Genomic DNA, 13,577 nt, shown 5'->3' with positions numbered 1-13,577 from the left:
GAGACTCCCTGTGCTTGGGGTCATCAACAAAATAGTTGATACTTCTGTTAAACTTCAGAGTTGATGCCTCAAAAATTCACAATCTGATACCAGATTGTTGAGCAACTGTGCCATAGGGAACATTAGTAGCCTATTTTTACCTTTCCCATCCTTATCTTGCCCATCTTGCATATTGACAAAATCTACTTATTCACATTTCTCTGATACGAAAAGATTCTTTATATTGTTTTTCTCCAGTGAGGTTTTGTTGCTAAGAATCTGATCAGCCCATGCAGTAACAAGCCTACTGGAAACAGCTTCTCTGGAGGAGAGAAAGAGACATTAAAATAAGCAGGAGATGATCACAAGAAAACAACAGGGGTTTTGTACCTGGACGACAAGCATCTGCAGCTTCTTCCCTAAATGACAGGTTTAGGGCAATTGTGAGACTGCAGAAGTCGGGAAGCCTGGTGTGATTTTATGGTGAGAGCCCTCTAGAACACGACAGCCCATTCTCTCTGAATGTCCCTGTCAGTGTCATCTCAGACTGTAAAGGTTTGTTCTTTTCAGAACAACAACAGAAACAAAAATTAAGTAATAACCAAACTCCTGTACCTGTTTAGGGTGTATTTGCATATGTCCAAGATTCTCGGGTTTTGACAGTAACTGTATCTTTCAACATATTGACTTTTGGGAAAGGAGACCGGCTATGACAGAAAGAATCAAAGTGAGCAAATAAATTCTTTCTCAAAGGATGTTCTCTTTCCCTCTGTGCTCTTGACCTTCTGACATTGTATCAAAAGGTTTGTTGTTTCTACGGTATTCCTACTTATGTTTTCTTCTTTAGCGCAGAGTGATTAAATCCCAAGCTGCAAAAAGTTTAGAGTTGTAGGCTTATTAAAAAATCAAGATTATTGTAATTTATTTTAGAAACACACTTTATGCATATGGTTTATTAATTAGTTTCTATTATTATTTTTAAAGTACTTATAGCATCCAAGTATACCTAGTGAAATGACAAGTTTGGCAGGTAGTGCATCATGGTTTCATAAGGTATTTTAAGGGTAATATGGTATACCAGTGCTACAATTGTCCATTGATACTTGAAGTGTGTCTTAATTTGCAGTTTAATGTTTGTGTATGTCAGTGGGATGTGCACATGCTTGGTACCATGAAAAATTGAATTGTTTTTCCTAGGGAATGAAACATTTGACAATTTGACAATTTTGCCCTAAATGCATCATTCCGCATGTCATATGCAATTGGGTAGTATTAAAATAGTGGCCTTCACTCAGAGAAACTTGACATGGCACTGAGCAGAAAGGGGAGATAGGAAGAACGACTGGGGAGACTTTTCCAACTCTATTGCAGGTTCTGATGTGGCGTGAAGTGGAAGAAATTACAGGTATTTGAGATAAAGCATTCATCTCTGCACACAAAAATGAAATAATAAGTGGGATCTTGTAATTTATTGAGTGTGTGAGGTAGAAGAGGCTGTAAGAGAAAAATAAAGTCTGTGTGTGCTCTCTGATTACAATAACCTCTCTTCATAGTCTGCAAAATCTGATGTGAAGGTGGATTTCTTACCTATGCATTTTCTTCTTCCCCAGATTGTAGGAGCCCCTGGTTTTTATATATACAGTAGATTTAGTCCTCTTACTGTAAATGTTGCTACAGTTTCAAAGTTAAGTGTGTGAATATATGGGGAGATGAGATGCCTGTAAGGACGGAAGAGAATTAGTGCTATATTAGCAGAAAACTGAAGATAAGAATATGAGATGGAGGCAGGTGAAGAAAGTATAAGAGGATGTGGAGTGCACAGTGTTAAGTTGTAGTACTGTGGCTGGTCATTGAGTGCTCTACACCTGCATCTCTTGACAAATTCCAGTGTTATTTCCTGAATAATGTATTTAACCAGTGATACTTTGCCGTGCATGGTCAACTTCACTGTTGGTTAAATGTCATTCAAGAAAGGTGCTGCAGTAAGCCTGCTACAGAGTAACGTGAGTATGAAGGAAAATAAATTTAGGGCTTTTTTCCCTTCTAGCTTGTTCCAGGAGTTGGAACTTCAGCATAGTGAGGAGAGGTGGTAGGGAGGCAGGTTTAACATCTTGAGGAGAACAACCAAGTGCAGTTGCCCTAGAGCTGCCAGTACAGTGCTGGCTCTCTGCATTTAGGAGTAATGGGAATCCTGGCTATAGTGTTGCTAAGAACACGTTAATTAATTAATAGACTGGTCATAGAAACATACAAACAATTTCATATATAAATACTGAGCACTTTAAAAATTAAGTACTTTATCTGTATGGGATATTGAACTACAAAAGCATGTGCTAATAAAAAATGGACATGGAACAAAGCCACAGCTTTGGCTGAGAAGCAGAGCAGTTCCAGGAGTGAGATTCCACTCTCTTCACGGGATGCCTGCTGTGTTTCCACTCCTTTCCTTTGCACCATCCCATATGTAGGCAGGTGAAGAGGAGGCAAAGCACAGTAGGTGCCAACCTATGAAAAAGGGCTTCCTATGTTGGTGTTAAGCTCTAAGGCAGCACTGGCTGCCGTTCAGGCTCAGAAGATACCAGTGATGCTTTGCCAAGAAACTGCACCTATAGTTCGGTTGGGTTTGGGTCAAGGCTCTTGGATCGGCCACTGGGAAACAAGAGACAGCTAGACACTATTTAACATTATTTGTTTTGAGTAACACTTTCTGCTTACTGTCAGAGTTGGCATGGAAACTGAATCAGCACTCATTTTTAAAAGAATAGTCCATTCAGAGTGAGGTTAGTCATCAGCAAGCTTACCAAAGAGACTCAGGCTGCAGCTGCCAGCACTTAAACCTTGCTCCTGAATAGACAGAATATTCAAAATGGTGACAGTTCTACCACCCCAGCCTTGATGTGGAAAAATGTGCATCTTTTGAGAATAATACTATGTCATTTGCATTTGGGCGGTGTTTTTTTTAAAGTGGGAAGGGTTAATTATCTGAAGTCCACAACAGAACTTTCTTATTTCAGGAAGATGCCATCTGTTTCTATGGATCAGTTGACTTTAAAGAGTTAACGCAATAAAACACATATAAATATAAGCAATGATACTTGTAACATTCTATTTGGAAAATGGCAAAATATTTAAAAGGCTATAAGCTTAGCACTAGGAATCTGTGAATGTATAACCAAGATGAAAGCCTACACAGCATGCAGAAATGGAAATTTTCAATTATTTTTCCTCCATTGATTAAAAAAATCAACATATGCTTATTTTCCTTCTATGTTATTCCCACACACAAAGATAGATGCAAAGACATGGCTGATGGTTTTCTGCACCAAATAGGATGAGAAAATACTGATGGCTAAATTGCTGTTCGGTGGCATTTCATAAAGTGCCTGGTGACATCTTTTCTCAGATGCAGAATGGTAAATGTATATATAAACTTGACAAGTTTAATTTCATCTATAACCTTTGACTCCTGTCTTTTTGTATCCTCAGAACACAGACCATACATGCCTTTTCATTGATACAGAAATTCTTTATTTTACACTATTTACATTCAAGGCTTTAGTGCTGTTACCAAATTGATGAGAGCACTGATTTCTCTTTTCTTTGTATTTACCAAGCAGATAATTTAAGTGATGCCCTGAAAAAGCTGAAGATAACAACCACTGACAGCACAGCAGATAGCTTGGAGGGATGCTTGGACTGTCTGCTTCAAGCTCTGGCACAAAACAGTAAGTTGTATAAACCTTTCAAATTTTAAATCATATGAGATCACTGAATAAAAATGGAGGTATTAAAACATGGCAGAAAGGCTGACTCAAGCAGTAGGCTGGTGGATTGGCTGTTCTGAGGGGGTATTTTTAACTCATGTATCTGTAACATTCAGGTAGCAACGAAGACAGTGGCAGGTAAATACCTCAGTATTTGGAAAAGCTGTAGTCCAGTCCTTTGTCCAATATGATGAAGTAGCACAATTACTTTTCTAATTGATCATTCAAGAGAAAAAGAACAGAGATGGAGAAATAAGCCTGATAAGATGAGGAGAGGGATAAGGGAGCTGCTTGCTAATTCTGGTTGAAAGAGTATAATTTCCTATTTGTGATGTATTTTGCCTCATACTTCTGATCACAGATGTCTTATTTCCAGGAGTTTCAATCAGCAGAACTAGGCTGGATATCCAAAGATAGTACAAATTTGATATGTAGTATGATAACAAAAATAACATTGGAATGGAACAAGATGTCTTTTTCACCAAAAACTGTAGAATGCATGTCCCCACTCTTAGTAGACAGTAAGATAAGGTAAATGAAGATGACAGTTTATAAGACTTTGCTGAGTTCAGCTTTCTTAGTGCTTCAGATTGTGGCAGAATTAAAATACGTGTACAATTTCAGGTTGAAAGACCTCTCGGGATAGATACAAGCCATGATTAAAAATTCTTTATTTAAAAATAAAAAATTGAGTCCTTTGGAAATATCAATACACTCAGAAGTACATACTATTAATAAGTCTTGTTTTTTTCCTGTGATAGTATTCTACAAATCACAGCCTTTTGGCTTAGTTGGTGTAAAGTGCTTCATGAGGTTTTTCCAACTGAATATAAGCACCATCCATATCAAGTAAAAATGGATTATAACAGCCTCTGCATTTAGTGATAGTTTTTAATTATGATTATTTTGTAAGGGAATGTCAGCCAGGAAGTAATAAAATATTTGGGCTTTAGAATAACCCATTTTTTTGAAGATGCTGAATCATTTTTCATATGGATTTATTTATGAGGTATATCCAGTACTTTAATCCAACCTCCAGTTAGCTTTGGTATTTCCAGTACTTTTATGTCTAATACTTAAACAATAAGTACTAAAAGAAGATGTCATGAAAAGTGAGAACATACTTGTGTAACTAACAGAGTTTACTCTTTTGCCTATGAAGGTCACATAGATGTGTCACAGGATAAGTTTGGCAGAAGCACAATAATTTTGATTAATGTTTGGAAAACTTACTGATGCTTTCCTTCAACCGCATGACTCTCTATCCTTCTCAGTTCTAGGGCTTTGCTCTTCCTTCCAAAAATATTTTCTCTTTTAGTCTTGTAGCTGCCAGATCAGATAAACAGATTATTAGGATTTTGACATCTCGCTTTTGGGTAGTTTTAGAAAATTTAATCCCTCCATCATTTACCAGGCTCTTTGCATGTGAGTCAGTAATATGAATACAAACCTGCTGAGCTGCTATATGATACACATCTTCACATATTTTCAGCTGCCCAAGATTGTGGGCAACTAAAACAACTGACTCTGGAAACTAGATGGGTTAGATAGGACCTTTATTTCAACAACTTCCTGGTAATTTAGGAACCAGTATATTGATGCCCTTTCAAGGGTATGGGATACTTCCAATACCGAAGTTTTGCCGAGTCTCTTTGAACAATGGACATTATTTCTCAAGGTGGTCTGATTATTTGGGGAAAAAAAATCCTCATAGAAGACAGACTCCTGGTCTGGGGTAATTTTGTGAGAACAGCAGTACATTCAAAAGACTTCATAGATTATGAGGTCAATTGCATGTAACAGATTGGTTCAACAAATAGATATAGAATCAGCTTTCTAAATGCTTTCTTGTAGTTCTCATCCATCCAGTTAACATCTTAAAATAGATTTGATTGATTTTTAGTTACAGTCTTTATTATCATATATATGATATATAGGTATGAGACACACACTGTACCTCTGTGTCTGTGTATAAATTATTATACAATAATTAGAAATCGATTTTAATATGAAAGAATGTTAATTGTAATGCAGAAATAATTTAAATAATATTTCTCAAATAGTTATTCTACTCTCTTTTATTATGTCTCCATGTGTATGGTTATATTAATGAAGTATACATTCTGATTATAGTTCAGTAAGTTATCATATTAGAGTAACGCTAGAGAAATAAGCCATGCAAGGAATAGAGTTTATTTGAAAATAATTTTATAGGACTGTGATTTGATTGGGAGTTCATGGTGGTATTGTAACTCACAGAAGTTAGTTTTATTCATTTCATTAAGAAGACTTGGAGACAAAAGTATTATTTTATCTTATGTAAAGTTTAGTACATTACTAGTACAGTAACGCAACCCACTCCCATCTACTGCCAGCCAAGATCAGCAGTTAAACCCAGTGTTAATACAACACTCAGGTATCGCGGGTGGGGTTCGGTCCCGCGACAGACCCAGCGGCACATCTTGTATGGGGGACAGGACACACACACACACAAGTGTATGTGACCCACAAAATGGCGTTTATTAAAACAAGAAGACAGTTTATATACAGGGGGATACAGAAGGTTCAGGAATAGAGGTGGGTTTCTTGCTGTGGAACCTCGAATCCCGTGAGCTAGTGATAAGTGAACTTGGAGGGATAGGCTGCATAGAATATGTCTGGTCACGCCAGGGGAAGGGAGAGCTTAGGGAAGAATGGAAGGATTGTCCTGGGGGCAGAGACATGGGAATCTGCAAAGGCTGCAAGGCTGCGGCCTTGTAGCTGGGTCCCAAGCAGTTCTGCGCAGCTACAGTTACTAGGAGACTTCGATAGAGATCTCTTCCTCTGAGCCTTCTTTGTAGTTCTTTTGCATCTCTCGCCACTCTCTGTAGGCCTCTTCTGGTCCACCCCTGACATTTCCCCCTTCTCTGTTTTGGAAGACTGGAAAAGCTTGGGAAAAACTTTTAGTCATGGATTTTTTAACACAAAAAATTAGACAGGGAAGGAAGACAAGGATGGAGAAAGTGATAATTAGAAACAAAATGATTCCTTTAACAACCTTGTTGGCCCAATCAGAAAGAGAAGGAAAGTGAAGCCAGCTAAAGAGACCTGAAAAACCTTTGTCTTGGTTTATGGTGATGTCATTAACCAGTTGTTTTAGAGTGTTGATGCTTTGGAACACACTCTCAGAGTGGTCTGAGAAGTTCAGACAACACAGCCCTTCAAATTCTTGGCAACCATGGCCGTGGGCAAGAAGTAAAAAGTCAATGGCTGCTCTATTTTGGAGAGTAGCTTCTTTGATTTTCAGGGTGTCTGCTAGCAGGCTCCCAATGGCGAGGGAAGTGGCATTGGCTTCACTGGCCATCCAGCAGGCCATGTGGGCTAGAGTGGAGAGGGCTTTGGCTGCACCAATGCTGGCGAGTGGAAAACTACCCCAGAATCTCTGAGTATGGGACCAAGTTTGAAATTTGGGGTCACAGTCTGGTGGGACATGGATGTTTAGTTTATCCTCCTTGGCTGGATTGTTTTGAGGGGCCTTGCGTGCCCGTGGTTTAGAATCAGGTACGACTGGGAGTGGTCTAGATTTGGTGCACATTAAAATGTAGGATCTTTTGTTTCGAATGAGTTTGGGTTTGTCAGAAATTTGGTTCCTGATTATTTGCAATTTAGCTGGGTTGTACAGAGTAAGTTTTCCAATGGTACATGGCCCTCCCACTGGATTTTTCGGGATGCTTTGCCACGTTCTATTGCCACAGATAAGAAAGTAGGTGGAAGGCAGTTTTGTGGGTCTAGAGAAACGTTCAGTGGGAAGAGGGTAAGGTTGGGAGTAATTGCACCATGCGGTGGTGTTAGTATAGATGGAAGAATTGGGGGATATGTTAGGTTCTAGGGTAAGGCGATTAGTAGTGGGTGTGAAGTTAAAGCAAGTGGTAGCTACAGATGAGCCTAAAAGATCTAATTCTTGGGGATCTGTATCTAGGGTACCTAGACGTAGGAGAGTTTGGGAAATAGTGTCTGGGGAAGGAAGGAAATTATCTACAAGGGAAGTGTTTTGGATAAACCTGTTCCACTCAGGTATACCCATGAGACAGCTTTTAAAAGGATGACTCATGCTGTCGAGGGAAAGGCACATTGTGTCTGTGTTGGTGGCTTTGGCTAAGGTGATTGTCATCCCTTGGCTCGGATGGGCTCCCCATCTCTGTTGAAAATGGAGCGGCAGTAGCGTGCCCAGTGATACCCCTTCTTGCATATGGGACACAGGGTCTTAGGAAACTTGGGTCTAGGATCTGGGTTAGGGCAGTCTCGTGTAAAGTGTCCTGCCTGCTGGCATTTGTAGCACACACTATTAGCTCTGTGTGCTTCCATGATTGCTTCTGTGATGGCTTGCACTCTGACTGGTTCTGCTTCAATCAATGCATCTGCTATTATTTTGCTTTCATATTTGCTTGAGCCAATGTCTTTACAGGCTTGTATCATGGACATGGGTGTGGGGTTCACCAAGGAACGGAGAACAGGCTGACAATCTTGGTTGGCCTGTTCTATAGCTAATCGGATAAACAGGGCATCTTGGGCCTCTAAAGGTTTCACTTGCCGAGCTATTGCTTCCCTCAGCCTGGTGGCAAAGTCATAAAAGGGTTCTTTAAGGCCTTGCTGTATGTGTGCAAATGAAGGAGAAGTGGTGGTGGCCTCTGCCACAGCCTTGATGGCTTCTAAAGCCAGGCTTTTCGTTTTATCTAGCCTGCCGAAGGGTATCCTTGCCTGCATTCTGCTGGAGGAGTAGGGACCCTCCCCGTACAATTCATTAATTAAATCTTCCACAGGCACTCGCAGTGCATGGTGTGAGTTCTCAGCATATTGCCTTATGAGTTTTTTCCACTCTTGTTCAAAGAGGGAATACTGCATTAGGTTTAAAATCCCCTTTGTAATTACCCGTATATCAGTTGGTGTCAGGGTGTATGCTGCAAACAAGGAATCTAGCATTCCAGAAACAAAAGGAGAGTTTAAACCATAGTCTGTAACCGCTTTTTTCGCGTCCCGTAGGATGGGGTATGGGACCGGTTCCCATTCGGGGTCCCGATTGCTTTCTCGGAAAACCGGGAAAACTTTCAGCAATTCCAAGTCCCCTGCATCTTCTGCCTGCTTTCTCGGACCCTGCCACTTATTGGTTGCGGTAGGGGAGTCACAGTCTGTGTTGCTACCGGCTGGGGTGTCTGTTGTTGCAGGGTTTTTACTCGCGGCACGGGATCCCTGGGCGCAGTCAGAGAAACGCAGGCTCCGGCTCCTCCCCCCGGGGCGGGCGCTGCATGGTCTCGGGGAAAGAGGGGGCGTGAAGTCAAGGCTAGAGTCACTTTGTGCGCTGACCTCATCCCGGGGTGGGGGCGTGCCTAGCTGTTTCACGCGCTTTAGGGTAGGGGGGTGGCTCTCGGCGTTATCTTGTGAGGACGGTGGGCGGGGTTTGGTAGTTTTTTCGGGCTTTTTGGACGGAAGAGTCGGGCTTTCGTCGTTACTTTTGGCATGTCTCTGGTTTTTCAAATGTGGAAGGATGGCACGCCACGACATGAGAGCGAGACCTGCATTTTTATCGCCCTGTTCAAAGGCATGTCCCAGCGTGTCTCCTAGCTTGTACCACCGCCGATAGGTTAATAAATCTGGGGAAATGAGCTTGTTCTTTGAAAGCCATTTCGTTAAAGCTTTGAGGGACTTTTTATCTATGGGGTGACCCTCAAAAAGTAGTATGGCTTTAATGCTTTTATAAAACTGCTTTTCTGAGTTGGAAAGTGTGTTGCCCATATTGAAAGTAAAAGAAAAGGGTTCTGGGATCACTCACAGGCTATCTTCAGTGAAGCGGTCCTCCAAACGCCGTCTGACGCTGGAGCGGGCTGCGACTACGATTCCCAGCGGCGTGTGCGGGGGCGCGGGGATCGCGGGAGCCTGGGCGGTTCCGCTGAGGTGTTGCTCGGGTCCCGGCGCGGGGGGGTTCTGTGCGCTGGTTCCCGGCGCGGTGCGGTTCCGCGGCGGCTCGGCGTGGCGGTGCCGTCCGAAGCAGCGGCTGCCCGGGCGGCAGGGAGGGGCAGCTGCGCTGCTCGGGTGGCGGCGGCGCGCGGTCCCGGTTCCTCTCGCTCAGTGCGGGTTGTCTCAGCACCGGGGTCTCACGCAGCTGGTTTCTCGCAGTAACAGCGGCTGAAGACTGAGTGGGCAAAGCCCACTGGTGGCTTCTGTGAGTGGGGTCTTTGGGATAGACTGGACTCCGGAAATCCAAGTCTATCAGTAGCTCACGGGAGCTGAGATCTCTCTTAATATAAGAAAGATGAGTTCGAGCCCCATGTTGGGCGCCATTTATCGCGGGTGGGGTTCGGTCCCGCGACAGACCCAGCGGCACATCTTGTATGGGGGACAGGACACACACACACACAAGTGTATGTGACCCACAAAATGGCGTTTATTAAAACAAGAAGACAGTTTATATACAGGGGGATACAGAAGGTTCAGGAATAGAGGTGGGTTTCTTGCTGGGGAACCTCGAATCCCGTGAGCTAGTGATAAGTGAACTTGGAGGGATAGGCTGCATAGAATATGTCTGGTCACGCCAGGGGAAGGGAAAGCTTAGGGAAGAATGGAAGGATTGTCCTGGGGGCAGAGACATGGGAATCTGCAAAGGCTGCAAGGCTGCAGCCTTGTAGCTGGGTCCCAAGCAGTTCTGCGCAGCTACAGTTACTAGGAGACTTCGATAGAGATCTCTTCCTCTGAGCCTTCTTTGTAGTTCTTTTGCATCTCTCGCCACTCTCTGTAGGCCTCTTCTGGTCCACCCCTGACACTCAGGTTTTCAGCAAAGGAAAGAATCATTTGCACAATTTCAGTTCTGGCATATTGCATATACACAGGAACATTTCAGTGACCATTACACTGCTTTTAATTGGTACCTATATGCATAGGGTTGTGGTTGCTGCAGAAACGGAAGTTCCACTCTAACAATACAGTGACAATTATAGTTCCATTTACTTTGCATGCAATCTTTTAAATTTTCATCATGTTAAAACATTACTTTCTTCTTATAATGTCTACTGTGTAGAAAGAGATGGCAAATTTATGGTGAATATTGGAACTTTTCATTTCTTTCTATGCAAGCTGATGCTTTTTCTTTTGTTTTTCATGCTCCTTCATCCTAGACAGGATTATCAAAACATGAGACCTCCTGTCTGACTTTACGAGGTATTATGCTATTTGTCACGCCAATCAAGTTAAGCTGTATGCACACACACGCTGTACTACACAAGGATGAGTCAAATAGCCGAATGTGATAACTGTTGGTAAATATTTGGCAAACCAAATTCAAATTGTTTTAGCTACTCTTTGTCTAGGGAGATAGTTGTGTAGCCCTTCACATTGCAGATGGTTTCCTTAGGAGACATTGTTTGGAAATGTGTATATTCCTATTTATGTGAGTATTTTAGTTTTTATCTGTCACCAGCACTTCTGGCTGAGGCCAGTCATGTATGGCCTAGCTTGAGGCACTAGGTAAAACTGAGGAGTTCAAGATGAAAGAGGCAACGATGACAGAAGAATAGAAATTAGAAATTATTTTGGATAATAAGAACATACCTCATTTTGTGTGGAGTTCCTTCAGCATTCCCAGTAAAGTTAAGGAATATTTGATGTCTCTCCACCTGCCATTCACTCTCTCTAGATTGCTAAAATTTCCGTAATTCAGATTTTTAAGAGAAGGCTTGGGTACATGATCCATAAGTAATTTTAGCAGCAAAAAAAACCAATCAGCCTTGCACTGAATGAAATACTGGCTTCTACTGAATCAAGAGGTGAAATTCATATATGGCATTTGTTTTCTTTTACCAACTGTATATATTAAACAAGTTGCTCCAATATCTGCTCCACAGAATTTGGATTCTTTCTATACAGACATGGTTTGATTTGTTATTGTAAAGAAAGAATTTTGCTGATCTGGAAGCAGGCTGTTTACGGTGATATGGAGTGTAAAAATAAATGCTTTATTTTGCATCTCACACCAAAAGAAAAATATGGGTATGTACTATTGGATATTGAGAACAATTGGTTATCTTGCATAAGGAAATGCAACAGAAAACAATATTGGCCATCATTTTATATCAATAAACATGTATACAAATTTATACCTGTTAAGAGTAATTTCATAAATACTGTGTCTATCAAAAAAATACCATTATCCTAAGACCCCCAAATAGAGGTCTACAAGAAAGGGCTGCCTGAGAAAAGGAAAACAAAAAGGAAATAATAGAGGTTTTCTTTTAAACCACAGACTTTCTAGGACATAACTATGGCAATAACAAAAAAAAAAAAAGTTATTACTAGTCCAGACATGCTTTGTTTCAGATACAAGAATTTATAGCAGACATAAATAACCCAGTTTTGATAAATGAGAAATCTGAAAAATCTGCTGAGAGTGATATTTTTGGCTCTGATGTACTCAGTGTGAGAGGCTGAAAATGCCCACTAATCCCAGCCTTCAGCACCAGGCTATGAAAATGTCTAAAATGTAATTGAAGTGCGAAGACTGGCACATGCATTTGAAACATTTTTTTACTTATACTTTTTGGGACACTAAGAGTATGAGTCTACATTTTATGTGTAAAAATGGTTAAGCAAAATCACACCAGTAAAGAAAAAGTTAAGTGAGAAGGCAGGGCCCCAGTTTTGAGGGGGATTTAGAAATGTTGGAAAGCTTTGAAATAATACACTTTACCTTAAAGATGTGGTTGCTAAGATGCCTTATTTTCTATTTGTTGAGCTATACTGATACCTGGTAACTCAAAGAACCATCAGATGACCCATGAAAATTATGAATCTATGTTTGAAACTGGAAATCTCAGCATTATTCAAAGGCTACATTAGTATGTTACTTTTCTCCCTGTAATGAACACAGTTTCTTAGTAGTATTTTGTTTTGCCCCAGAATGTGTTTTGACTGTATGCTGCAGCCTGGTTTTGTTCTGAATATACTCATTGTGTTGTATCAGAGAAAATATTCTTACAAACTCAGTGAGCAACTGCTAATAAGCCTTTGCCATCACTTCCCGCTGTTCCAGCTTTATGGTGTTGGAATCATGGACTCAGCCCCTCCTACCTTAACCACCTTGTAGGTCTTTAGTGACTAAGCAATAGTCACTTCATCTTTTGTTTTCACAATCCTCTTACATGTTGGCATGAAAGTAAGACATGCTTTTACCCACCCCAAACTTAAGAAAAATTAAGTTGTAGAAACTTTTGTCTTAGCAGAGTTATTCTAAGTCACAAACATTCCTGAAATCGCTTTCATTTTTTCCCATTGGCCAGGCATTTTAAGCTTTCTCCATTCCTTTTCATAGCATGGAGAAGGAACTCCACATTTCACGGCTTGCTCGAACAAAGATATCCTTAAACACCACCAAACTAACCTTTCTCTCTTTTGAAGAGGCTGTTTGAGCAGAATAAGAGTAAAAGCAGGTGAGCGTAATTTCATGCAGATCGTGGCCAAGTAACAATGCTTACTTGATTTTGAGTGCTTGCATAGCATTATAGCTTAAAACAAAGTATCTTAGGTTCTATTCTGACCCTCACACGTAGGATTAACTTTTGGCTACAGTTGTTTCATGTAAATGAAAAACCAGCTTTCAGCATCCCCACAGCTTTACTGCACTTGACTAGTATGTAAGCTGTGACAACACAAGCCAGTGCAAAAGCACATCACGATATCTTAGCACAAGTAAGTGGGTAGAAAATGCTACTAATCGGATTAGCGGCCTATTAAAACAACTGACAGCAAGTAGAACTAAATTAATTGACAAATAGCATTTCCCTGCTTTCTTATTCCTCTTTGATCTTCAGC

At 41.0% G+C, this 13,577-nt stretch overlaps 1 protein-coding gene across 4 annotated transcripts in view; it reads left to right on the top strand.

Annotated features, from left to right (window-relative positions):
• The window catches only part of RAP1GDS1 (Rap1 GTPase-GDP dissociation stimulator 1), a 97,076-nt gene that overhangs the window by 31,367 nt on the left and 52,132 nt on the right, over positions 1–13,577 (top strand). For 2 of the 4 annotated variants that reach the window (XM_050338508.1, XM_050338506.1), the window contains exons 1-2: positions 3,360–3,392; positions 3,594–3,704. In XM_050338508.1, coding sequence (XP_050194465.1) covers positions 3,383–3,392; positions 3,594–3,704 — 121 coding nt within the window. In that variant the 5' untranslated portion in view covers positions 3,360–3,382. Of the gene's footprint in view, positions 1–3,359; positions 3,393–3,593; positions 3,705–13,577 lie in introns of those variants that run through there. The other 2 variants (XM_050338509.1, XM_050338507.1) reach the window with 2 other exon arrangements.

Source organism: Myiozetetes cayanensis, unplaced genomic scaffold, assembly GCF_022539395.1.
Source record: "Myiozetetes cayanensis isolate MyiCay16 unplaced genomic scaffold, myiCay2020 scf7, whole genome shotgun sequence".
NCBI classification, from domain to species: Eukaryota; Metazoa; Chordata; class Aves; order Passeriformes; family Tyrannidae; genus Myiozetetes; species Myiozetetes cayanensis.
The sequence above is the reverse complement of the archived record's forward strand: the minus strand, read 5'-3'. Positions and strand labels throughout refer to the sequence as shown.